Raw genomic sequence first — 26,690 nt, 5'->3', positions numbered from 1 at the left:
GTGGCCGGCTGGTGATCTGCAACTAGTGAACGCCGTCCTCCTGTGAGGGCCGGGGGTATAAATCTGGATCTGGGGTAAAAGGAGGGGGCGGGTGGGGGTATATTTTGGGTCTTAGGTGTGTGTGTGTGTGTGTGTGTGTGTGTTGGAGGTGGCAGTGGTTACAGCCGGGCTCATGTGTCAGTGCACAGCGGAGCATTGAGGCAGCTGCTCTCTGGTGAGTCTCTGCTTGTTTCCCGTCGTCTCTTCGTGCTTCTCCTGAGTTTTCATATCTCTTCCATCTCATCTGCTCCTCTGGTCTCTCAGGGGAGTGTTGTTTGTGTTTTATTCATCACAGTTTAGCTGCTTGAGAGCCGTAACCTGAGCAAAACAGGGTTTTTCTTTTTTTTTAATGTTAAACAAAACAAAAACGAGTTGAATTGAGCTTTGAGTTTGTGTTCTTTGAGGCGTTTGTGTGTCACAATAATCCAGATTACACTTCAAAGCAGAGGAAATCGCTGACTGGGCCGGTATTTTTGGAGCGATGTTAATCCCGTCTGCTTGGAGGCCTCAAGCGGAGAGCTGCGTGTCTAAAGACTCTGACGCGCTGCCTTCAAACTCATCAAACAAACACGTATATTTAGCTCCGGCTCAAGACGCAAAGGCTTCTTTGAAAAGACTTAGAGTGTTTGTGGCAACGCAGAAACACTTGTGTTGGACAATATTATCAGTTTATCACAAATATAGTGGAAGTTGATCGATATAAATATTTGTTGTGAATGCCAAAACTTTTCAGGTAACTGAGTCGCTGTTACACAAAGTCTCCACCAGAGAGCACTGACGAGTCAACTGAATCATCTTTGAAATGTAAACACATAAAGGCCTCTGTCAAAGTCGTGGCAATCAGGAAAATACATTCATGAAACAAAACATGAACAACACTCACTGAAGACTCTCAAAGGCTCATTTAATGCCCACAAGCAAGTCAAATGAAACGTGTCTTCACACAATCATCACGTCATTTGGCTTGAATGTGTCACAACAAGTGAGTCCTGTCCCGCTTTGCTCGGTCTATGTGCATGAAAAACACCCTGATGAAGTCTCTCAGCCGTCTAACCCGCGCGCCTCCACCATCACCACCACAGCAGGTCGGATGCCCCGCTTGCGCTGAAAAAAATGACCCTGCCTCTCCGCCGTGCAGGAATGGCCACCACCGGGAACCTCTCGGAAGAGCAGGTGCACTGCTCCATCTGCCTGGACGTCTTCACCAACCCCGTGTCCATCCCCTGCGGACACAACTTCTGCCAGTGCTGCATTCTGGGATACTGGAAGACCAGCCCTCTGTACCAGTGCCCCATGTGCAAAAAGACCTTCTGCAAAAGGCCCGACATCAGCATCAACACGGTCCTGAGGGAGATCGCCGAGCAGTTCAAGGAGATCCGGGTGAGGAGCGAGGAGGAGAAGAAGGTGAGCGGCGAAGAGGAGGAGGAGGAGGACAGCGAGAGGAAGTGGACGATGGAGAGACGGAAGAAGGAGGACGAGGAGTGGCTTCTGGAGAAAGATCAGAAGAAGCATCTCCTGGAGGAGCTGAAGCAGAAGCAAGAGGAGGAGAGGAGGAGGCGAGAGAAAAGGCCTCCGCCGGAGGAGCTCCCCCCTCTGATCCCCTCTGTGTCAGCAGCCAAAGCCCCTCCTCCTCCTCCTCCTCCTCCTCCTCCTGCTCCTCCAGCGCCCCAAGCCACGGCCCAGGAGCCTCAAGTCCCGCCTCCCTCCCCTTCGCCCCCGCCTCCCTCCTGGGAGGAGGTGCTGTGCGACGTCTGCCTGGGCGACGGCAGGCCCAAGGCGGCGAAGTCCTGCCTGGTGTGCCTGACCTCGTACTGCGAGGAGCACCTGAACGCGCACGCCGCCCGCTTCACCAAGCACAAGCTGATGGAGCCCGTGGCCAACATGGAGGACCGGATGTGTCCCAAGCACGAGCGGCTGCTGGAGCTCTTCTGCAAGAAGGACCAGACGTGCGTGTGCGTGCTGTGCACGGAGACGGACCACCGGGCGCACTACACCGTCCCCGTGGAGAGGGAGTGGATGGAGAAGAAGGTGAGAGGGACGCAAAGGGGGAAAAAAGTGTCGGATGTTTCGGCCATTTGAATGGTGGAATTTCCACATGTAGTGTGAACAAAGGGTTAAATTTAGTGTCATATTGTGCATTTATGTCAAAAATCCAATTGTCTTCTCTTCCTGTATAGAGCAACATGCTACGTTGCCCAATTTCACCCAATAAAATCATAAAAATCCATCCATCAATCATCCATTAATCAATCTGCAGCGTCGAGGGGGCGGAGCCACGCTGCCCTACATTCTAAGCCCGCCCACTTTTTTTAGCGGCCCAATGAAATTGCTTCATTTGAATCCCTCCGATGTGCCAGCGCAGGAGCTAAAGACGAGCTAGCTTCCACTTCACTGGCACTTTAAATACAAGGATTTAAAAACAAAAAGAATAATTTAAATATATAAACAAAGTCAAGAGGTTTGTTTGTCGTAGAAAAACTAGGAAATGTCAACATACACATATTTATACAGTCACATGATTTAGTTTAGTGTGATGAATAATTGATTGCAGTTTTCCAGCAACTTCTTTTTTCATCATGTTTCAATCTGAGGGAGATTATATGTTGTCAGAATGCTCCACTGTGGATACGCCACGAGAATGGTGACCGTCGTGAGTGTGTGTGTGTGCGTGTGTGTGTGTGTGTGTGTGTGTGTGTGTGCCAGCGGCCTTGATCGTGTGACATCGTGTCGTGCAGGCGCAGCTGAAGAGGACAGAAATAGACGTGCAGCAGATGATCCAGGACCGAGTGAGGAAGGTGGAGGAGATCCAGCTCTCTGTGGAGCAAAACAAAGTGAGCCACGGCCACGATGAGGAACCTGAACGCATCGCGTGGTTTTACGGTTCATGGTATTTTTTTTTTCACGATGTCCGTCCAGGTCAGCGCTCGGCAAGAGGTGGAGGAAAGCGCGCGGGTGGTGTCGGAGCTGCTGCGCTCCATCCAGGCGACTCAGGCCGAGCTGGTCTCGGCCATCGAGGAGAAGCGGCGGCAGACGGAGCGGCGGGCCGAGGGCCTCGTGGCCGAGCTGCAGCGCGAGATCGCGGCGCTGAAGAGGAGGAACGCCGACTTTGAGAACGTGGCCCGGAGCGACCACATCCACTTCCTGAAGGCGAGGCGGAGCGCGCTTTGCTTTTTAGAGCACCTTTAAGGTCGTTATTGTAGTTTTAAGAAAAGGATTTCCTGATTATTTTTTTTTGCCCTCTTCCCGTTCTGTATATGCAATGTTTTTGATTCATTTTCATCATTTTATTCCACGTTTATAAAAGTTACACATTGACCTCAAACTAGACAAGAAAAGATGTGAATTAAATTTAAAATTATACATAAAAAAATCAATTTAAATGTTAAAATCAGAAGTAGTTTAAGTGATTGAAGAGGATGAGCACAACATTCATATTCATAATACTCATTTCCTGCCGTTAATTAAATACAAGAAATAAATCAAATAAATAAAAATAAAAAAAATACATCAAATAAAAATATTTATAAAAAAAAGTGAATTACAAAAACAAATTCAAATTAAAAAATTTTTTTTTTTTAAAAATCTTAAAATAAAGTAAAGTTAAAAGGATCGGTATACTCGCAGTGGCGAGCCGTGGAGTTTCTACCTCCTTCAGTGCCGTCTGAGTCTCGATCAGCTGTTTGTATTTATTAAAAATAAATGAAAAAATGTAAATTATAAAATAGCCGTAACTTTGTGATTGTGTTTAGGCCAGCAGCGTGCATTCATAACACTCATCTCCTGCTGTTGTGTGGACTCACTGGTTTGTGCTGCATCTCTCCGCAGAGCTTCCCAGCGCTCAGCACTCCCCCGTCTGTCAAAGACTGGTCTGACACCAGCGTTCCCACTGACGTGTGCGTCGGCATGATCCGGAGGTCCATGTCCAAACTGGAGGCTACGCTTCATGAAATGATCGGCAAAATGGCTGAACGCGGTATGAGCTCCGTTAACGTGGCAACATCTGGTTTTAAGTCGAGAACAAGCTGAACACAATACATCTCAAAATAATTTCACATTTTTTGTTTCTTCGACAGAGATCAAGAAGATTCTGAAATATACAGGTACACGTTTTGTTTTGGTAGTTGTATCACCTTGAAACTCTTGACTAAATCCCTCTTTGCGTCCCGGCAGTGGACGTCACTCTGGACCCGGACTCGGCCAACCCCTGGCTGCAGCTCTCCCAGGACCGGCACCAGGTGAGGCACCTGGGCGCGTGGCAGGACCTCCCGGACCGCCCGGACCGCTTCGACACGGTGGTCATCGTCCTGGGCCGCGAGGGCTTCACCTCGGGGAGACACTACTGGGAGGTCCAGGTGGGCGACAAGGACGACTGGTACATGGGCGTGGCCAGGTCCACCGTCAACAGGAAGGGCCGGATCTCTGTGAGCACCGCGCAGGGCTACTGGGCTCTGGCCATGAAGAAAGGCCACGGGTACCGCGCGTCGACCACCCCGCCCCTGCCGCTCCCGCTCGACCCCAAGCCCAAGCGAGTGGGCGTGTACGTGGACTACGAGGAGGGCCAAGTGTCCTTCTACGACGTGAAGGCGCTGACCCACATCTACACGTTCAAAGACACGTTCACGGAGAAGATCTTGCCCTTTTTCTACCTGTACTGCTGCGACAAAGCCTCCGATACCATCGCCATTTGCCCGGTGAACGAGAAAAGTCTGATCAAGCAAAGCTAAGGAGCTAAGGAGCTAAGCTAAGGGGCTAAGCTAAGGAGCAAAGCTAGGGTGCTAAGCAAAGCTGAGGGGTAAAGCGAAGCAGTTAAGCTAACGAGCAAAGCAAGGGTGCTAAGCTAAGCGAAGGGGCAAAGCTAAGGAGCTAAGCTAAGGAGCAAAGCTAAGGGGCGAAGCTAGGGTGCTAAGCTAAGCAAAGGGGCAAAGCTAAGGAGCTTGTGTAGCCAAACAATCCTGTATTTTATGTTTTATGTATATTTATCTGTATAGTGTAGCTCAATACATATATATATATATATATATATATATATATATATATATATATATATATATATATATATATATATATATATATATATGTATATATATATATTAACGGTACAGTTATGTATTTAGATCAGCTCGTGGAAGCCTTAAAGGGACAGTTCAACGTCTTGGTTAAAATGTACATTACACTTACTTACCAGCCTTTATGCTAAGCTAACCATATTCACCATGCAGACGTGTCAGTGGTTGTATCGTCTCGTTTAACTCTGAGCAGGAACACAAACGCGTGTATTCCCAAAAATGAACTAATCTCTTTGTCCTGAATGCATCAAACGATCCAAAAATAAAATTGTGGTTTCTCAATCTCTGATTTCATGATTGCATGTTGAAATATTCCCACTTTTTCAAGCTTTGTGGACTTCTGAGAAAACAAAACACACACACACACTGTAAGTTTCGTTTCAGTAGAAACGACGTCACTTGACCACACCCACTCGTCTCGGGGTGACGATGATGACGAGTGTCGGATGGTTTGCGGTGCCATCACTGCAGCGACTGATCGAGGGAACGATCGAGCTTTCGAGAAACAGATTAGGCCGCTTGGACTTACACAAGAACTACACACACGGAGAATCAGGTGATTAATGTTGGAGTTTTTCTTTCACTTTTTAAAATAGAGAACTGACAGAATGGTATGAAGCATTAAGATGATTCACGTGAGAATGACTCATCGGGCAGGTCAGGATTCGTGTTGTAAACAGCCTTAAATATGAACCTGATTCAGAAGACTTATCACACATTTTGACTCTTCACTCCCCCATTTTTGTGTATTCATTAACCTTCTGAAAACTCACCAATTTTTAGGCCTCTGCTGGTAAATTGCATACCCAAACTAAAAAAAGCTGTATCTCTGCAACCACTTGGGCTATTGAATAATGTTGGTGTGATAATAAAAGAGTGTAACGTGAGTTGTGGGTTCAGATGTGTAAATATCAGTCGATATGTTACTGGTTATGAGTAAATGAAGAAGTGAATTATACAGTTTTTATAGCAGTATCTGCCATACAGCCCATAGGGGCGTATTAATCACATATTCTCCCACAGATATGTCGTCGTTCAGTGTTTTCGAGTCGCTGCCAGAGGATCCCTTCCAGTGCCCGCTCTGTCTGAAGGTCTTCAGCGACCCGGTCACCACGCCTTGTGGTCACAGCTTCTGCAAGAGCTGCCTCAGCGAGCGGTGGGACAAGAGCGACTCATGCAGCTGCCCGATGTGCAGCAAGAGGTTCCGCGTGAGGCCGGAGACGTCCACCAACGCCGTCATCCGGGAGATTTCCGTCCGGATAAAGAGGAGGAGGGCGGAGACGCCGGAGACGCCGGAGACGCCGGAAATGCCGGAAAGCGCGCCGGGCGAGGTGAAGTGCGACGTGTGCACGGAAGTGAAGTTCGCGGCCCTGAAGTCGTGCCTGGTGTGTCTGACGTCGTTCTGCGGCGCCCACCTGGACCCCCACCGGAGGGTTCCCTCCCTCATGAGACACAAGCTGGTGGACCCGCTGGAGGACCTGGAGGAGAGGGTGTGCGAGAAGCACCAGAGGATCCTGGAGCTTTTCTGCAGGGACGACCAGACGTGCGTCTGTCTGCTGTGCGGCGAGGCGGACCACAAGGGCCACGATGTGGTGCCCGTCGAAGAGGAAGGGGCTCAGCAGAAAGTAAGCACGGTCTCTCTTTGTTAATGTCTGAAATGTGACGGAGCGGCCGGATCAATCACCCGTTTTGTCTTGATATTCTATCTTTTAGGAAAACGTTGAGGCCCAGAAAGCAAAGATCAAAATGATGATTGAGGACCGGATGGACAAGATGAAGGAGTTCTCAGACGCTTCGGGAATGAGCAGAGTGAGTGAGCGCTTTGGTTGCAGATTGTACACATCCATGCGAATCCGTTCTGGAGATGTCAATGTTCCGACAGGAAAAAGCTAACAGAGAGCTCGCCGACGGTGAAAAGCTCTTCGGCGCTCTGATGGATCGCGTTCGGGTGGCAGGAAGAAAGCTAAAAGCAAATATCGATAAGAAGCTCGTCAAGGCGCAAGAGAGGGACGCGGAGGTGATGGAGGAGCTGCAGGACGAGGTCGCCCGGCTGCAGAGGAGGCACTCGGAGCTGGAGGAGCTCTCCCAGCGCGACGACCAACTCCAATTCCTGCAGGCCAGTCAACGCTCGCGTTGTCTCTTCTTTCTCTATTCCCGCGAACTCGACTTTAAGATGAGACGTACGGAAGAGAGGTGTAGGATAGATGGAGGGGCCACGCGGTATTTTAACAATCGATGTAATACACGGTGAGGGAGCTTGAGGGTCGTGAAGATGAATGAGATATGAGGAATGATAGTCATCAGCTGGAAAATGACGTCAACGAAGGACAACAACGAGACATTTCCGTACAAATGTTGCGCAAATTTTGAATTTTCCCCAAAATCTATGTCGATTTTTTTCTTTCTCTCTTATTCCAGCCCTGCTAAGCTTAAAAAAACGTATGAGGAGTACTTGTTATTTTTATTTTTTTTATCTTTCTACTGATGTTTTTTTATACACTTTGTTAGTATGACATTAATTTAAATGTTTTTTCCATATGTTTGGAAAGTAATCCGATTATTTGCTGAAAGAGACAGTTTGGTCACACGCGCAAAATATTGTTGGCCCTTATTCTGAAAAAAAAAAAAAAGTAATCTGAAGCTAATAACATGGCTAATGATGCACTAATACACACATTTACAGGGCGGTAAAAGCTCCATATTGAGATGCATATTCTGAATGCGTTGTAGCTAGAAGCAGCATATGTCTTCATTGGAAAATGCAACATTAAGTATAGAGTCATGTTATAAAGTGGAATATTGTTGTGCATCTAAACGTATTCAGTGGGAAAGTGTGTTGAGACACACAACTACAAGAGCATATCTGGCCTTAATGCTTGGCTTTAAAAGAAAAAGAAAGAAAAGTAAATATAGCCTCGTGCCTCTCATGCTCATGTGTTTGTGAATCATCATTCAAGACTCTGCAGGCCCTGGGCGCCATGTCAGACACCAGGAACTGGTCCGAGATCAGGGTTTACTCAGACCTGTGTGTGCAGACGCTGAGGAGAGCCATGACTCATCTTGTGCACGCTTTCCAATCAGAGCTGAAAACCCTGACGGACGCGGGTAAACAGCTGCTGCACGTTATCCCACATCAGTCAAGATGTCTGTGTTTCAAGAGTTATAACTCAAAGTGTGTTTTGACTTCTGACAGAACTGACCAGGATGAGACAACACAAGGGTGAGGTCGCACATTTGATGCACTTTTCCCTGTCTTGAATTGCCTGATTGTTGCTAAAGGCGAGAGCTTTGAACTCCACTTCATGTCCTCAGCGTCGGTCGCCTTTGACCCGGACACGGCCGGTTGCTTCCTTGTGGTGTCTGACGTGGGGAAGCGTTTGAAGTACAACAAAAGGGCGAAACCCTCGTCTCCCGACGACTCCGAGAGGTTCAACTGCCCCATGGTTTTTGGGACGAAGGGCTTCACCTCCGGGCGTCACTACTGGGAAGTCCAGGTGGGCCTGAGAAACGACTGGGACATCGGTGTTGCAAAGGAGGCGGTAGACAGAAAAGAGAGCGTCACAGTGAAAAGAGAAAATGGCTTCTTTGCCATCGGAAAGAGCGGTTTCGATTATAAAGTTCAATGTACCCCTTACACGGTCCTCCACCTGTGTCCCAGGCCGAGACACGTCGGCGTCTACGTGGACTACAATGAAGGCAGAGTCTCTTTCTATGACGTGGATAGGAAGTTGCACGTTTATTCCTTCACAGGAGAGTCTTTCACGGAGAAGCTGTTCCCGTACTTCTATCTGTACAGCGGCGCCAAGAAATCGGAGCCTTTGCTTATTAGATCCATGGAAGATTACTCATCTTACCGCTCGCTGATCCGCTCCTCCTCCCTCCGAATAGCTAAAGAATAACTGATAAGTTTAAAAAGGTGCCGCGAGGTCAGAACGCCAATCAGATCAAACCCTTCAAAACCAATCACACGTCCTTGGAGACGATGTCGAATAATACGATCGGGTTGTTTCCTACGGTATGTTACATGAATCAGATGATGATGCCATTAAAATTAATGCAAAGGTGAAGGTTTGAATCAACTACAGTTTAACTGATTGTACAATGCAACTTGTCTCTTATGATATTAATTTACTACGAACATATAATGACTTCCTTCATTTGAAAGTAGCTGAAATAAGGTGTTAACTGTGCATTGGCGTTATCACTGAAATAAACATGTTTAGTGTTTTCTTTGTTGTCCCTTTTTTTTCCGAGCTGCTGCTGGTTTATATGAGGAAACTTGTCCTGCTTCGTCAGGTGTGCATGAGTTTATGAGCGTACAGGAAATGACAGAGTCCAACAGGGCCACCCTCTTTCCCAGCAGGGAAAGGTGTGTCTGCACCTATACACAACCGATAAGAGTGCAACACTACACCGCTACAGCCTGAGGAAAGACAAGCTGCTAGTTGCTCCAGAGAGGTACGTGAGGTTTATATTTCAATTCAAACGTTCCAGTAGTTAAAAGTCTTGCTCTGATTCTTGAAAAAGCTGCCAGCCGATCGATCCTCTTTACATTGTTTAGAGGTCACGACAACTCAAATTACACATCCACAACCAGAGATATGTTTGTACTGTAAATACTTTTACCGTACGCAGCAGTCAACTATGTTAATCTTGAATTAAAGCTTTACCAATATCTCGTCTCTGATTGGCCAGGCGATGAGCGAGAGTTTTGATTGCGCGATAGTTTAAAATCACCTGACTCTCCTGAATGGATGCAAGTTGGAACGGCTGGAATATCTGGAAATGTATTCATTTCAGATGTTGTGGCTGGTGCTTGTTGAAGGAGAAACGTTGCGCCTGCTGTGTGTCAGGGCCCGAAATTAAACACAAGAAATAAATGAAGACGATTTTATGTTTCTCCATATTCGCTGGTTTCTTTGTAGATCTATTTCTGTAGAACCTACACTTCCTCCCTTTGTTGTATATAACCTCTGTCAGCAGTTCCAAAGTGCTTGAGAGTGTGTGTGTGTGTGTGTGTGTGTGTGTGTGTGTGTGTGTGTATTGAGGTCAACTAATCAGCATCGTCTGATTTCTTGTTCGTTCCTCACACGCCAGAAATGCAATTCAACATATTTATTGTCCAAATCGGGATTGGGATTGGGGGGTAAAGCCATGCTGACGGAGGGAGAAACTCACTATCTCCACATGCACGCTGTCACTCCACTATTATTCCAAATATGACAATGTGACGCATTCTTTAAGGGTGAGGAGGTCATGTGGGATCCGCCGATATTATTCAGGTTTTAGGAGCTTTTTTTAGACATTCTTTCAGCGCATTCGTAATTTGGGTTTCAGTTTGTGACCCACTCTGACACTGTCGCATGAGTTGTTTGTATGCATCAAAGTTTTAAATGTATTGTTTTTTATAAGCCAAGTACCAAATAGTCCCATTGTATTGGACACAAGGCCGATGTCCCCAAAACCAGGCAACACCAGAACTATCTAGACTCATGAATAGCACGAGAGAGAGGACGAATATATCCGTTTAACTTAGTCAAAGGTCTGTTTAAGTCTGTATATTTATATATATATTTATATGGGAATATTAGTAATCTGCGATGTCGGCCTGCAAAAACTGGACGGTGCTGCATCCACAACTATTGAATTACTGTTAAAAAAATAAAAAACTTTGATTGTATTTCCTACTATAAAATAGCACTATGGGTTAACAGAATGCATCCCTGCAAAGTTTGTCTTTGATTAAGTGAAGTTAAATATTTGGTTGAAAAAATTTAGTGCAGATTTCGTGAACCGTAGGTTTAGGTCCGCTGAAAGCAAACATGCCCTAACTTTCTTCCTGGACCTTGGACGCCTCTGGTTCCACAAGAGACGAGCAAGTATCGTTTAATCCATAAGTAAGTCATATTTCAGTTTTTTGGCTGGAAGAGAAAATGCAATGTGGTCGATATCTTGCTGAGGCTTTGTCTGACAGTGGTTTGGGCGCAATTGGTGGATTCTGTAGGTCGTAAGCTTTCCAGAAATTTGTGCCAATCGTGTGGCATCGAGCTAGGGATATAAAAAATTACACTTTCATAACTTAATATTTATGGTTGAATTGTGTTATAAACAAGTAAAATGGACTTATATGCTCTTGTAAGGCCAGACTATGTCACATCAGTGGCTTTGGTATCGATTCATGGGAGAACGAGGACTTTGACAGTGAGGAAGAGCTCCTGATGAAGATTTTTTTAAATGGTGCTTGGAATGTAAATCATCATGTCAGCATAAAAAACATGAAGCAACAAACTAGATTTAAAGCAATTGGAGACAAGCAATACAAAGACCTCTGGTCAGCTGTTTTGAGGTCCCGCCTTCAAAGTAATGTGGGCTAACACAAGTTTTGTTTTTTTGTACCGATTTGCTAGAGGCCAATGGATTACACCATCCTCCGTGCATGCTGATGCCACACCAGAATCAGACCGGAGGTTGCATGCGTGTGCGTGGACACGCATGCAGAGACCTAATGTCTGAGCCTCCGAAGTGCTGCATCTGTCTGGATGAGCTCACCAGCCCTGCTTCCCTGCCCTGTGGACACTGCTTCTGCCTGGGCTGCATCGGCGAATACTGGAGGATCCACGGGGCCTGTCAGTGCCCGCTCTGCAAGGCCTTTTTCCCCACCAGGCCACAGCTCAAATCGGCCCAAACGCTTCACGCTGGTGCCCCGACCGAGGAGGCAGCTGTGCCTTTAAAAGCTGGAGAGGTTCCCTGTGATCTCTGCCCAACGGAGCATAGGGCAGTCAAGTCATGCCTGGTGTGCCTGGCCTCCTACTGTGCCACTCATCTGGAGCCACACTACCAGAGGGAAGATCTTGGGCGCCATCTGCTGATCAGTGTGGCGAAGAACCTGGAGGACTCCGTGTGCAGACTGCACGGGAAGCAGCTGAACAAGTTCTGCAGGAGCGATCAAACGTGCATCTGTGCCATGTGTGCCCAGAACGAACACAGGGGCCATCGCATCATTTCTATCAACAGGGAAGCCACAAAGAAGAAGGTGAAGTCCAACAAAAGCACTACCCTGTAAATGTTGGTAAACACTAGGAGCATATTGCTATTCAAATGTCATAGTTTGTCCGCCCAAACATTGGACATTTGCAACTCATTTAAAGTTGCAGTGGGAGGAAATGGATCAGATTTATAATAGTCTTTGTACCTTTTGAGGTACTTGAGCAAACCTGTCTTCTACAATATCACAGTCTCTCTAGAGGGGTAATATGGTACTACAAGCTCTCTAGTGGGGTAATATGGTACTACAAGCTCTCTAGTGGAGTAATATGGTACTACAAGCTCTCTAGTGGGGTAATATGGTACTACAAGCTCTCTAGTGGGGTAATATGGTACTACAAGCTCTCTAGTGGAGTAATATGGTACTACAAGCTCTCTAGTGGAGTAATATGGTACTACAAGCTCTCTAGTGGGGTAATATGGTACTACAAGCTCTCTAGTGGAGTAATATGGTACTACAAGCTCTCTAGTGGGGTAATATGGTACTACAAGCTCTCTAGTGGGGTAATATGGTACTACAAGCTCTCTAGTGGAGTAATATGGTACTACAAGCTCTCTAGTGGGGTAACATGGTACTACAAGCTCTCTAGTGGGGTAATATGGTACTACAAGCTCTCTAGTGGAGTAATATGGTACTACAAGCTCTCTAGTGGGGTAATATGGTACTACAAGCACTCTAGTGGGGTAATATGGTACTACAAGCACTCTAGTGGGGTCATATGGTACTACAAGCACTCTAGTGGGGTAATATGGTACTACAAGCACTCTAGTGGAGTAACATGGTACTACAAGCTCTCTAGTGGAGTAATATGGTACTACAAGCTCTCTAGTGGAGTAATATGGCACTATAAACTCTCTCGTGGAGTAATATGGTACTATATGCTCTCTAGAGGGGTAATATGGTACTTTAAACTCAAAATAAGGTACTATTTGCGCTCTATAGGGGTATAATTGTACTATGAGCACTGCGTCTACAGCCACAGAAGTTCTGCTGACAGAAGTGTTTTTGTTTTTATCCCCAACAGGTTAAACTAAAAAGGAGATTCATGAAACTTCAGCAAGCCATTCAAGAGAGACGGAGTAAAGTTGAGAAAATCAAGCTCTCCGCAGGCCTCAGTGGAAAAAGTCCAAAAGAGACGAGGGCTCAAAACAAAGAGCTCATCGGACAACTGGAGGAAGAAATCTCGGCGCTGCAGAGCAGAAGCGCTGAGCTGGAGCAGCTCTCAGAGACTGAAGATGACCTCCACTTCCTACAGGTCAACTGGTCACAAATCAATCAATAAAAAAAAAATCACATTTCAAGTTTTAAAGAGCGATATCTGTGACCTTAAACACTGCACTTACTGTAGTCCCTCTCTTGTCTCTACAGACATTCACGGCTTCGTCTTAACAAGAGGATTGACTCCTTCAAGCTATTTTTGTGGGGGAATAATCCACTGCAGCAGACATATCGGCTTGCTTCAAAGCAAATAGCTCAACATTTTGGGAAATACATACCGATAGACTTTCTGGTGGAGGTCAAAGTTTGGAACATAAAATGTCAAATTGTCCTTTTTAAACGTCTTTTTGTGTACGGACTACACAAACAAAATGACTTCTGAATTAGAGAAAATCTCAGTTCCCAGTGTTTCCAGTATTTATGCTGAACTAAGCTAAATATGTGTTTTCTTCTCATCCAACTCTCCACCAGAAAGAAAAGAAGTGCATTGTCCAAAATGAAACCTCAAACGTTTAGTTTATTTATTTAAATGCAACTCCCCGTTGAGCGGTTTAGCAGTGTGTTTCTCTTTTTTAAACAGTCAAAACGACGATTTAAGCAGATTTAAGGAAACAGTGAACCTCAGGAACTACAATAATTGCTTAAATCCATGATTTAAAAACTGATTGAGAACATATGATATGGATGTAACTTAAGCCTGGGTGGATGATGTTATTTATTTTAAAGGACAATGTGAACGTACATGCCGTGCAGTATTTGTGTTTAAATGTATTTTGGTTTCATCCTCTTTTTTTATAGAACGTCGAAACCCCAAAACATGTATTCATGGTGAACAATAAAATGCTTTTAAGTAAAAACAAGTTACACGTTTTTCTCAAATGCTCGCACTTAACGAACCTTTTTGAATTTGATCCTTTTCAGTCCAGCATTCAGACTATAGACAGAGTCGTAAACACATCGAAACCTTTTGGCAAGTCAATATTTGATGTGTGTGAACTTGCTCAACGTGCAACACGCCCTGCAGCCTCCAAACAAATGACTGGGTTTCTCATTTGCATTTGTGCATGCCTCTCTGAGAACAGGAAAGGACTACCAGAGCTTTTAAACAGAAATGAAACTTAACATCTGGAGGACGGCCGAGGAAGGAAACACACACACACACAAAGACACACAAACACACACACTGGTTGGGAGTGGAGACAGAGGGAGACACAGAGATTCTCGATAGCAGAAAGGTAACATCACACTCCTCTTTTAATTGAACTATTACTTCCAGGGTCTGTTTAACCTTTTGTGTTGATCGTACACTATCAGAATAGCACCAGTGAAAACGATGTAACGCACTTAGCTTCAAACATGTGGTGATGTAGACCGGCTTATTATTTCCCTCGTGCTTTGTTCATCGCTCGAGTCAGAACACTTTTGCAGTTTCTTGCCAATGTTTTCTAACACACGCTCACACAGATACTCAAGAAGGGATTAGTGGGTGTGTCACTTGCATTATCTCCATTTTGATCACAGTGGGATTTTATTGATGTTTCCTTGTTGCTCAGAAGTAAATATGCTTTGTCATCTTGACTTTTGAAATCTGCCCATACAAAACCTGAATATGTCATGAGACATTAATCTATCTTTTGTATTATCTGTAGAGCACACCTGTGTGCTGTGACCTCTGCAACTATTGTATTTGATAAAGAGGACCTCCACTTGCTGAATGCATTTTACAAAAGTAAAACTCGAACCAAAAGAAAATATTTAAAAGGCTGGAATATAACAACATAATAATCTCAGACCTGTTACATTTCCAAGTGAGTAACCTCATGCTGGTCTCTTTAAGCAGACATGGCCTCCGCTCAAGCGTCACCCAGCGAGTCCAACTCCCTGGAGAAGCATCTCATGTGCTCCATCTGCATAGATCTGTTTGTGAATCCGGTCACCACGGCTTGCGGCCACTCCTTTTGTGAGGAATGTCTTGATTGCAACTTTAAATACAACGACATGAGCTGCCCCCTCTGCAAGGAGCATCAGAGGAAAACCCCAGAAGTTAACATCGTCCTGAGAAACATCGTCGAACAGATAAAATGCACCCTGAGGAAAAGCGAGGAGTACACCGGGGCGCCCGGCGAAGTGGCCTGCGACATTTGCACCGATCGAAAGCTGAAGGCCGAGAAGTCCTGTCTCGTGTGTCTTGCCTCATATTGTTCGGCGCACCTGGAGAACCACTCCACAAAGGCAAGGCTGAAGGGCCACAAGGTGGTGGAACCTGTGGAGAACTTGGACGAAAGGGCTTGTCTGACGCACGGACGCCCCTTGGAGCTGTACAGCAGGCAGACGGAGACGTGCATTTGTGTACTTTGCATTCAAGAAGGTCAGGATGAGGTCGTTTCTATTGAAGGCGAATGGGACAAGAAGAAGGTGAACGCCTTATGTTTCTGATTCAAGTCTTGACAGTATTGTGTAGTTACCTAATTGTATTTGACACATTGGACAAATTGATCGAGTGGCAAACGGTAGACGAGGTTTGAAGTTGGGATATTGACTTATCTTCTCTTGATTGCAACAGGCCAAGCTTGAAAAGACGAAGACAGAGTTGAACGAGAGAATTCTGAAGAGAAAAACACGGATGGACGACACCAAATCATCTCTAAAAAGCTGCGAGGTAAGCTGCGAGACATACAACGCCGAGCCTGGGTGAACCTGTTTTGCAAAACTGTCCGGGCAAGTCGCCAAACGGTGTGGCGTTTAAAAAGAACAACCAATTTAAACTTTAAGAGTGTCTCATGCAAACGCAGACTGTGTGACGTAGTCACCATGACTTTTACCAGTTTTGAAGTCTTGAATTCGGCATTTTTAAAGATATTACACTTAAAATTCATGAATGAAAAACCGGGACAATAACTAGACTGGACCACGCATGACCTGCTTTATCGTCATTTTCCGCTCTAAATGGTCCGTAAATTAGATTTAGATGAAGTCAAGTTGTGACGCGTGTTGCTGCAAGTGTGGTCGAAATAAAAGAGCAATTTGAAAAACGGAGAAAAAGGAGGTCAAACATCAATGCGTGCCCTAACCCAATAACCCTAAACTAATTCTCAGGACCAGATGGATACGGAGTGGTGGGCCATCGACAATATCTTCACAGTGGTTGTTGGCATTGTGGAGGAAGCCCAAGCGGCAGCTCTTAAGCCGCTGAAGGACAGGAGAGAAGTTGTCAAGGAAGAAGCAAACGGCATCAAAACGAAGTTGGAAACCGAGATCGACAGCATTGAGAAAACCATCTCTGAGCTGGAGGACATATCTTTGCTCGAGGACCCCATCCTTTTCCTCAAGGTAAGAGAAAGGTGTATACTTTGAACAGATGAAGGAAGGCGGCGTCTTTTGAAGAGCTGCACACACAGAGTCCAGCTCCTTGTGGTTAGATCTTCCTCTCTACAGTCTTTTGGTTGATCCCTTTCTCAGAGTTACCCAGTTCTTCCAGATCTGGACAAGCTCAGCGACTCAACTGGACTGGAGCTCGACACGTCACTGTCTTTTGGCACCATGAGAAACACCACAACGACCATGTTGGAGCAAATTGAACAGACACTGGAGAAGCTGACCTCCACCGGTAAGACTTCCACCGCGGTGGTCAATGTGAAACACGTCAATGTCGCCTGATTGTTCTAAGTCCTATTTCTCCCCTTCGCAGAACTTCAGAGAGTCCCAAAGTTTCGAGGTATGCCATTACATTTCCTTTCTTTACAAAAAGTGGACCTTTGCGTTGAGATCTTTTATCGATTCTGAACCTGCAATCAACAGTGGACGTGAAGCTGGACCCGACCACCGCACACCGACGCCTCGTCCTGTCCGACGACGAGAAGGAAGTGAGGGACAAAGGCGAGGACCGAGACGTAGACGACGCCCCGGGGAGGTTCGATCTGTTCGCCAGCATCCTGGGGGTCAACAGGTTGAGCTCCGGGAAGTCCTTCTGGGAGGTGGACGTCAGCAACAAGACCGGGTGGGACCTCGGGGTGACGAGAAGCGACGCCAACCGCAAGGGGAGGCTGTCGCTGGACCCGGCTAACGGCTACTGGGCCATCGTGCACTACGAGGAGGAGGAGTACGCGGCTCTGACGGCGCCGCCAGTCCGCCTTCTCCTGAAAGAGAAACCCGAGAGAGTCGGGGTGTTCGTGGACTTCGAGAAAGGCCTCGTGTCCTTCTACGACATGACGGCCGAGTCGCACATCTACTCGTTCACGGAGGGGACGTTCGGCGACGGCGACGACGAGCTCCTCCCGTATTTCAGTCCTCATGTAAAGAAGGATGAGAAGAACGCTGATCCTTTGATTATTTCTGCGGGGAGACAAAGCGAGAAGGACGTGGACCATGAAGCGTGTTTGGCCCTCAGTTCAGACCCTAGCTCCTTTTAATCCAGATTAAAGACTATTTTGTTACCTTTAATTGAACCAGATTCAAGTGCTGCATCTCACTACTGCATTTTATTTCCTACACTGCACTGCAACTTTTATTCATTTTCTTTTTTCTTGACTGTTTTAATGTTTTTTGAACTGCTTTTAAATCATGTTTTGCTTTTAATGGTTTTATGTGAAGCACTTTGAATCACCTTGTTGTTGAAATGTGCTTTAAAATAAACTCTCCTTGCCTTCAGCAGTCAAAACCGGTTTATTTTTAGCATGAATTTGTAGCATAAGCCTGCCCTTTGTGGCGAGATAATCAAGTTACGGAGCCGTCTGGGTGGAATTAAAGACCAAGCTCGGGTCCAAAGATCCAAACCATCACGTCGGCTCAATGCAGGATGTGATCCTCACACATCAGATGAGGTTGGCGTGTTTTCCTGTTGCGGTTTCTGTGAATGACAAACGAAAGAGAAGTTGTGTTTATGGTGCTTTTTTTTTTGTTTTGTTTTACGAGAAGAGAGCGAAGCAACATCGCAGCACAAAACCAAATAGCGATATCGCTGCAGTGTAAAGTGTTGACCTGAACTGCCCCAACAACTGTTATAACGTGTCTTTAATGGAGGTTTTAAACGTGTGTTTGTTCTTATTTGAGACTTATTCACCAACAACGTGTGTGTGTGTGTGTGTGTGTGTGTGTGTGTCTGTATACAATTTAGCCAGATTATGTACAAGGTGTGCTGTAATTAACTTGTTTTAATCAAAGAAACTAAATAAAAATCGAGCCGTACTTCCTTCTTCTTTGTAAAATGTCTCAGATTTATTCAATTCAATTTAATGTATTTCGTATTGGGCAAAATCACAAATTTGCCTTTGTGTTCATACGACATCCTCTGTCCCAGGATCCTGAAAACCTCCTCCCCGGACAGACAGAAGTTACATAATAATAATATATATTAACTAATAATATAATAGATGTCATGTGTACAGAATGAACACCATAACAGATGCATGCATCATATGTGACAATCCAGTTATACTACATGATATATTTTATAGGAATACTGATTTTTGGTACTTTAAGTGTATTTGATGTGTGTATTTCTGAATGCAGGACTTTTATTTTTACCTAATAAATACATCTTCCACCATTGAACGTTTTTTATCTGGTAACTTTGCACGATGAACTCAACACAACAGTCAGATCAGAGTTGTTCAATAACAGGACACTCTGTGTTGCAATAAGTCAACTAAAGGAAACGCTTAATGATTGTTTTTTGGCTGAAACGAAAGTGAAACCTTTCAGGATGAAAGGAGAGAGAGAGACAAAGAGAGAGAGAGAGAGACAGAGAGGTAGAGAAGTCACTCCGAGGAGCGTCGAGTCCAGAGAGCTGGAGGTAAGCTGCTGCTGATTGACACCTGAACTATGATGTAATAACATTTACAACACTTTGTTTAACGCAATCACAGGATCAGTGACGACGCTGCTGTGTGACGAAAACATGTCACTTAAAAAAAGAAAGAAAACACTGTTAAAAACTGTCTTCTGGGAAAGGAAATCGACTTTTCAGTTGTGTTTTGGTCATGAGGTCAGTTCGTTTTATTACACCGTTGAACATTAAACGCACAATCCCCACGCTGCATAACACTATGACTGCAGTGCAGGAAGCATGAAACAGGTAATACACACATACACACTGAGGTGAACCACAGGTTTCAGGGCGTGTATGAAACAGTTTAATGGGATGTTGTTTAGCTGTAGGAAGTAAATAGTTTCATCTGATGAAATTCAAACCGCATTGTTCTGCCGGAGTAAATGAACTAATTCTATAAAGTTTTATAATCTATAATTCTACATGATGTTGACAAACGTTGTGCAAACATATAACACATATTGTTTTTCTTAAGAAAAAAAAGAAAGGAACGTTTTTTTTAAGTGATATTATGACTAATATTAGGATTGTCACTGTCATTAGTATTATTGTATCTAAATAATGTCATGTTCTATGCTGTATTGTTTTAATATTCCTTTCAAATGGGTGTCCACACTCATGTGTGTTGTTTATTTTAAATGATTATATTCACCATCATGCTTTATTAAATTCACTATACTAATCTATAAAAAATAATCCCAGATTTACTGTGATTTGTGCCACTTTGGCTCAGCAGGAAGTGATACTGCACAATTACTGTAAAGTACCACTAGAGGGCGACTGATCACCGTCTACATGAAACATCCTACAGGTTGCAGACAGCTGGTCACCGATGTAAAGAAGAAAACAACTTGGTCAGACGCTCAGTAGATCTAACATATAAAAGGTTTTGATCAAATAAGCATCCAATATTTTATATTTCTTTTCAAAGTTTTCATATGTCCTCACTTTGCACCTCTTAACCTCTGTGTGGGACTTCTGCAGACACGCTCAACACGTTAAAAACATGAGCCTCCAGCTTTGCCACTGCGGTTGGTCCAAGATCACGACCTACCACGGCCTGAGGACTCACCAGGGGAAGATGGGATGCACACCGAAGGGCATGAGCATCCCCGAGAGTGAACGTTTCAGTTTCTTTCCTCGCATAAAAATTGAAGATCCTTCGATGTACATGTTCACGCCTCCTTTCAAGCTGGGTGAGTGGTACACATTGTGGTCTCTAGCTGCACTGTGTTGATCCCCGATGTCTCTGATTCAACAATAGAAGTGACCGTTTCAGTTAAAGGCCTTTTCCCAATCCGCCGAATGGTCGTCTTCAAAAGACTTTCAATGTTCGTCTTCTTATTTTTAGTGAGTCAACAAAGTATCTGGAGAGAATCTCCTCAGAAGGACAGTGACCTGTTGACCTGGACCACTCCAGTCAGGACCGAGGTAAAGTCAAGCAAATTGATAAATGTACTGAACATGTCACCGACTTCAAAATTGCACAATCATTTCTGGACAAAACGTGTTGTCCAAAATACAAAAATCCCTCTGGGTGATACAAAAAAAAAAAAAAGGTATAGAATTAAAACGCAAGGTGGTATAACAACGATGACATGAGACCAATGTAAATCAGAAACACACTGTGTTCTTCTTCCTCTCTCACAGAGTTTTCCTGCGTCTCCAACACGCACCACTCTTCCATCAACAGAAGATGCAGTAATACAGACCATCAACTCATGTATGCATCATAACGATGGTTTAGTGAGGGCCGGACGCAACACAAAGCAGCTGTGTTCAACAGTGACTCGTGCTCTTCTTTCTCTTCAGTGATGGGAACTCACAGCTTCGACAGGACTCACCGAGCGCTCGATTTCGGCAGCGGCGGACAGGTACGACGTCTCAGGTCAAAGTGTGGGAGAAATTTCGAGCGATCGGGAAAAGTTAGCGACGCAAAACCTGTCAAATCTCTTTTTCACAGATCTTCAGCGACCAAAACTATCCTGTAGCCACAGAGGTCGCAGTGGAGGAGGCCAACAAATCAGGTATCCTCCAGTGCTGTAAATTCATTCAGAACAGGAAAAACAAGGAGATGATTCAAAGCAGCTTTTGTTGGACGGTGACAAACTGTTTTTTTCGACAGCGTTTCAGACTCCGCCGCTCTACGGCACGGCGCTCCAAACCAGCGGCAACGCTCGGAGAGCGCTTGATTTCTCCACCGGTGCACAGCAGGTACAGAAGAGAAAGTCCAGCTTCTTCCTGTGAATCACTTCTTAAAGTTCATGTGCATTTGTATACAACCTTGTTTTTTACCCGTTAATTCTTTGCACGGATGCGTGCAGTTAAAATGTAATTTGGTCTTTCATCTGTTAGGTGGGGCAACAGGCCTGGCATCTGCCAACAACCACGGCACAGGAGACCGTCAAACCAAAAGAGAAGGAGACAGAGGGGAAGAAAGAGAAAGAGGCGCAGCAACTACAAAGGGTGCTATATTTTTAATAATACAGTGTGTTGTTTTTAGCGAAAACTAGCGTATGGGCTAGTCGGGTCACTTTGCACCAATAAGAAATGTATTGTAATCGTAATGTAAATGTAATTCGGTGCAGACATTTATGGTCCCCACAGGACGATTCATACTGACTTTGGTGATCATCTGACGTTATATGTCTCGACTTTGACGTCTCAATTTTCACTTACCTAGTGACATGTCAAAAAAATCGACGCGATAAAGCGGTGCAACGCTTTGGACAAACATTCACGGTCACCAGATGTTGCACCCTAAGTGCCTTGGGTGATCTATTGATTAGAAAATGTTAGCATGCTAACACGCTAAGCTATGATAGTGACCAAATTGATTATACGTCCTACACGTTAGCGAGTTAGCTTTGTTTGCCGTTAGCGTGTCTGTAGACTGATTTGTTTTTCGTTCTAGGAGAGGCAAGACAGGGTGAGGGCCGAGTTACAGCAGACAATTCAGACGAGAGAACAAAAGATGGCTGAAGTCAGATCATCTGTAAAAAGCTGCAAGGTGAGCTGAGGGCGACTTTTGTTCAGCTATTTGTTCATTAGAGTTTCTTTAACAACCTCACCACCCGTTTACTCTTTCCAGGGCGGCCTGGATGATGAATGGCTGCAGATCAACAGCGTGTTCACAGAGGTGATGAGAATCGTTGAGGCCGCCCGGCAAAGAGCCCTCCAACCTGTGGAGGAGAGGTCGGTCAGGGATACGGCACACTCGGACCACAGTTTGGGCTCATCGATGAATAAACTGCTAAATGTTGCTGTATGCTACTTTTAGGAGAAATAGAATGAAGAGAGAAGCAGAATATCTGGAGCAGAAGCTGCAAAAGGAAATTGACAAGTTCAAAATGACGCTTGACGAGTTGAACCGAACTCCAGATTTACACGTAAGAAGACATCCAAGCTTTTGACCCTTTAACATTTGAGTCACTGTGTTTTTCTCTCTTCTACATCTGACAATATCCACGAAATTCACGTTTTTGTGCTCACCGATTCTCTGTATCTTTCCGCTTTCATTCCTCAATTATTCTCATATCTTCTTGCAAAGGTTTCACCTCAAACTCGTGAGTGGATAGACATCACTGTCGACACGTCAGTCTCCTTCGGTACACTGAGAACTTCAACATCAATCATGATGGAGGAAATCCAGCAGGAACTGGAAAAACTCTCATCTCTTGGTGAGTTACCCCTCGAGTTGTACCACGGTATGCATTTAATTCGTAGTCGCTTGCCTTGATATCATTTCTCTTTCCGCAGAACTCAAGAGGATTCCCACATTCGCAGGTGTGTGACTCATTTAAATAAAACCAGACAGCTGGTTTCAGGGTAATCAGGAGGCAACGAGCCTGAAGCTCTTTCATTCATTCACTTAAGGTGTATCCTGATTAGGTCATCAGGTAGTTAAGAGGTTGCTCCCTTGTATTTGCTGTCCTTAAGGAGTAGTATCCATTCAATATGTCGACTAATGTAACTTCAAATACAGTGTGTCTTTCACCCATGAGTTGCATCATGATCCCATTATTCTGCTCAACTTACAGTGGACGTAAAGCTGGATCCAACCACCGCACACCCATATCTCGTTCTTTCCCCCGACGGGAAGTCGGTGAGGGACGGCGGAGCGCACCAGAAGGTCCCCGACGCCCCGCAGAGGTTCGACGTGTTCGGCAGCATCCTGGGGCTCAACGGGTTGACCTCCGGGAAGTCCTACTGGGAGGTGGAGGTCCGCCACAAGACCGGCTGGGACCTGGGTGTAGCCAGACGCGACGCGAAGCGCAAGGGGAGACTCTCGCTGAACCCGGATAGCGGCTACTGGGCCACCGTCCATTACGAGGATGAAAAGTACGCGGCCCTGACGGAGCCACGCGTCAGCCTCTCCCTGACGCAGAAACCTCAGAAAGTCGGCGTTTTCGTGGACTACGAGGAAGGTCTCGTGTCCTTCTACGATGTGGAGGCTAAGGCCCACATCTACTCGTTTACCGGGTGTTCGTTCAGCGGTGGGATCTTCCCATATTTTAGTCCACATCTCAAACAGAACGAGAACTCTCATCCTCTGATTATCTCCGCGGTAGAAGTAAATGTATGAAGTGCATGTTTCACCTGTGCACGGCTAGTTTTAATGCACCAGGAGATTGCTTTTTCTGGCCTGATCGTCTGAGCAGAAGTTTAGACTTTTCTTCTTTTTAATTAATGGAGATAGTTTGTTTTAGCATTAGTTACATATCCTATTTTTTATTTTTACTGAATGGATGTCTGGCATATATATATGTGTGTATGTATATGTGTGTATATATATATATATATATATATATATATATATATATATATATATATATATATATATATATATATATATATATATATGAAATGTGTTTTTTAATCTCCCCAGAGGTCAATGCTTGGCAGAGATTATATTTTCTTGACCATGCAGATGCACACCAAATATCACAGAAAGTAACAGAAATGTTCTGATTTATAAAAAATAAAACATATACCTTTAATTGTTTAATAGTTTACATTTTCAGCTTGTGTCTTGAACATGTGTAATGTGTTTTTGAGGTCTGAGTTTATCCATCTATGGAATTATACAAACAGTGAATGATGCAAACAATGGACCCAGACATTTAATTGGCTTCATAAAGATAAAGATAGTACACCTGGACACCATTTTAACATTCTTACTTTTTTATTTTTAATCAACAAAACAATCTATAAAGTCTACTTAGTGATACAAAAAGTAAAAAATAAACTCACAGACTAGCTGTTGTTCATTTTCATTCTTTCCAGCATCATATAAACTCAGAGTACAATTGGTACAAGCTATGACTCACTACTTTTCTTACTGTAAGATCACTTTTTATCCCACAGTAGCTGAGTTTGAATCATGAATTTGAATTAAAATGAACATCTAGCATTTAAAATACTCAAATTTCTCAGACATGTTAAAGGTGCAGTGTGTAGCATTTCATATTGGTAGAAAAGTAATATGACATATTACTAACTTTTCTTGACTGTTTATGACAATAAGAATCTTGTTTTTGTTGCTTAAAATTCGCCCTTTATATCGACATACCGTCTGTCTTCAATTCGCCGGCCGCCATGTTTCTACACTCGCCAAACACTGAAACTAGAAATGGTCATTTGCATTTTTGTGTCGGCCATCATTGTGTTCCTAGACGCCTGGCACACAGAAGTTAAAACATTTTGCCTTCTGCTACTTCACCACTAGATACCAACAAATCCTACACACTGCACGTTTAAGTCTGAACCTTTAAATCTTCATCATGATGACAAATGAATCGCATCCTCTTTCCTTAAACTTGGTTGACCAAGAAACCGCTGAAGGTGGTTAAGTAATCGTCTCCCCAAACATATGTATTAGCATGCAATCTCAAAAACACGTGGTCCCCTCGCTGCAGCTGCACAAACACTGCGTTGCCTCCGTTGTCGGCCCAGTGGTGATTTGTTTTATACTCTTTGGACGTCACAACAATCTCGCTGTTCTTGAAGAGGGTTATCCAAACTGGGTGCCGCCCTCCAGCAACATGATAAGAGAAGGTGAAGTAGTAAATGCCGGCTATGGGTGCGACAAAGATACCTGTGGAAATTACAGAGTGGTCACTTTCTTTCAATTTATTAACACTTCAACTGTATTCAAAGTCTGTATAATACTGATACAAAACTAAACATTTAGGCAACTGATGGTATTACCTGTGGATGGATTGTAGGCAGCACCAATGTTTGTAATCACTCTTGTGAAGATTAAAGTTGTGTCTGTGTTGAAGGGTCCAATGTCTTTATCTCCTCCTCCAATTGCTGCACTGAACACCACGTTGGTTCTTTCTGTGTGAAACAAAACATGCTGATTACATAAGTACTTCTACAGATGTTCAACTTCCCAGTTGGACATTCGAGGGAGGATCCAGGAGGCATCCTGATCAGGTGCCAGAACCTCCTCAGCTGGACCCTTTTGAATCAAAAGAGTAACAGCTCTACCCTGAACTCCTCCGGGTGTCTGAGTTCCTCGCCCTATCTCCAAGTCTGAGCCCAGAAAACCTTCGAAGGAAGCATCTTTTGGTCGCTTGTATCAGCGATCTCAGACTTTTTATCCCACAATATCCGAGTTGAAATATTAGATTGAATCAAAATGAACATATAGCATTTAAAATATTAGAATTCTTCACAGGAGTATTCAAATAAATCGAAGAAAGGGTTTCACTGTACCTTTGGTCTTCAGTTCAAGAATCTGGCTCTCACTGTCCTTCAGTCTGGTTTCACTGTCCTTCAGTCTGGCTTCCATGGCTCCCAGTTTTTCTCCCAAGGCACCAAACTCTTTCAGGAGGTTGCACATGTCAGGGAAGCATGACTGTGTTTCACTAGTGCCTTCATCCTGGGCTGAAATGGAGCCCCAGAACAGCGTCACAAGCAGGAAAATGGTGAAATTCATCGTGCAAGTCAACTCAAGGTTTGCTCAGTCACCTTAATCCTGACTGATGTGATCCCTCGGGCTGGTTTTATGTGGTTTAAAGACCTGTTCATTTGTAACACCCCCTTTGAAAAAAGGCATATTAGGCAATCAGAAAGTATTGATGGCATTTACTGGCAACCGGTTAATCTTTAATATCCAAGAGCATTGTCAACATGAGAAAGGGGTGAATGACACAAACCGGGGTCTGTGACATGAAGTGGAAAACATCAAAAATCTATTAAAAAAATAAACTCACAGATTAGCTGTTACATCTAGACACCGTTTTAACATTCTTACTTTTTATGTTTAATCCACAATTGTTTTTATAAAGTCTACTTAGTGATACAAAAAGTAAAAAATAAACTCACAGACTAGCTGTTGTTGTTCATTTTCATTCTTTCCAGCATCATATAAACTCAGAGTACAATTGGTACAAGCTATGACTCACTACTTTTCTTACTGTGAGCTCACTTTTTATCCCACAGTAGATGAGTTTGAATCATGAATTTGAATTAAAATGAACATCTA

General features: G+C 44.4%; 5 protein-coding genes across 6 annotated transcripts; 4 read left to right on the top strand and 1 right to left on the bottom strand.

The window, feature by feature from the left end:
- The first annotated feature begins 200 nt into the window (after positions 1-200).
- si:dkey-46i9.6 (E3 ubiquitin-protein ligase TRIM39) lies at positions 201-5,027 on the top strand. 2 transcript variants are annotated; one of them, XM_068587938.1, is made up of 7 exons: positions 201-214; positions 1,122-2,067; positions 2,775-2,870; positions 2,956-3,186; positions 3,865-4,012; positions 4,113-4,139; positions 4,210-5,027. In XM_068587938.1, the coding sequence occupies exons 2-7, from the start codon at positions 1,153-1,155 to the stop codon at positions 4,761-4,763; spliced, it is 1,971 nt and encodes a 656-aa protein (XP_068444039.1). In that variant the 5' UTR covers positions 201-214; positions 1,122-1,152; the 3' UTR covers positions 4,764-5,027. The 2 variants fall into 2 exon arrangements, with proteins under 2 accessions (XP_068444039.1, XP_068444040.1); XM_068587939.1 differs by having other exon boundaries at positions 204-214; positions 1,178-2,067.
- A 55-nt stretch (positions 5,028-5,082) lies between these two features.
- LOC137792462 (E3 ubiquitin-protein ligase TRIM39-like) lies at positions 5,083-9,270 on the top strand. Its single transcript, XM_068588163.1, has 7 exons — positions 5,083-5,661; positions 6,129-6,730; positions 6,819-6,914; positions 6,988-7,221; positions 8,063-8,210; positions 8,299-8,325; positions 8,418-9,270. Exons 1-7 carry the CDS (start codon positions 5,535-5,537, stop codon positions 9,002-9,004), a joined length of 1,821 nt encoding a protein of 606 aa, XP_068444264.1. The 5' UTR covers positions 5,083-5,534; the 3' UTR covers positions 9,005-9,270.
- A 2,340-nt stretch (positions 9,271-11,610) lies between these two features.
- LOC137792564 (E3 ubiquitin-protein ligase TRIM47-like) lies at positions 11,611-13,539 on the top strand. Its single transcript, XM_068588296.1, has 3 exons — positions 11,611-12,138; positions 13,175-13,405; positions 13,519-13,539. The coding sequence occupies exons 1-3, from the start codon at positions 11,611-11,613 to the stop codon at positions 13,537-13,539; spliced, it is 780 nt and encodes a 259-aa protein (XP_068444397.1).
- A 1,671-nt stretch (positions 13,540-15,210) lies between these two features.
- On the top strand, positions 15,211-23,902 carry LOC137792563 (uncharacterized). Its single transcript, XM_068588295.1, has 16 exons — positions 15,211-15,783; positions 15,932-16,027; positions 16,465-16,698; positions 16,828-16,975; positions 17,057-17,083; positions 17,167-17,766; positions 21,008-21,069; positions 21,159-21,222; positions 21,321-21,409; positions 21,551-21,661; positions 22,110-22,205; positions 22,287-22,390; positions 22,476-22,584; positions 22,746-22,803; positions 22,955-22,981; positions 23,236-23,902. Exons 1-16 carry the CDS (start codon positions 15,211-15,213, stop codon positions 23,778-23,780), a joined length of 2,943 nt encoding a protein of 980 aa, XP_068444396.1. The 3' UTR covers positions 23,781-23,902.
- Positions 23,903-25,008: 1,106 nt separating this feature from the next.
- On the bottom strand, positions 25,009-26,141 carry LOC137792496 (complement C1q tumor necrosis factor-related protein 3-like). Its single transcript, XM_068588218.1, has 3 exons — positions 25,919-26,141; positions 25,406-25,537; positions 25,009-25,292 (listed from the first exon to the last, which is right to left on the bottom strand). The coding sequence occupies exons 1-3, from the start codon at positions 26,139-26,141 to the stop codon at positions 25,009-25,011; spliced, it is 639 nt and encodes a 212-aa protein (XP_068444319.1).
- Positions 26,142-26,690: the final 549 nt, after the last annotated feature.

Source organism: Clinocottus analis, unplaced genomic scaffold (assembly GCF_023055335.1).
Source record: "Clinocottus analis isolate CAN_PGR_092001 unplaced genomic scaffold, fCliAna1.0.p SCAF_21, whole genome shotgun sequence".
Lineage (NCBI taxonomy): Eukaryota > Metazoa > Chordata > Actinopteri > Perciformes > Cottidae > Clinocottus > Clinocottus analis.
The sequence above is the reverse complement of the archived record's forward strand: the minus strand, read 5'-3'. Positions and strand labels throughout refer to the sequence as shown.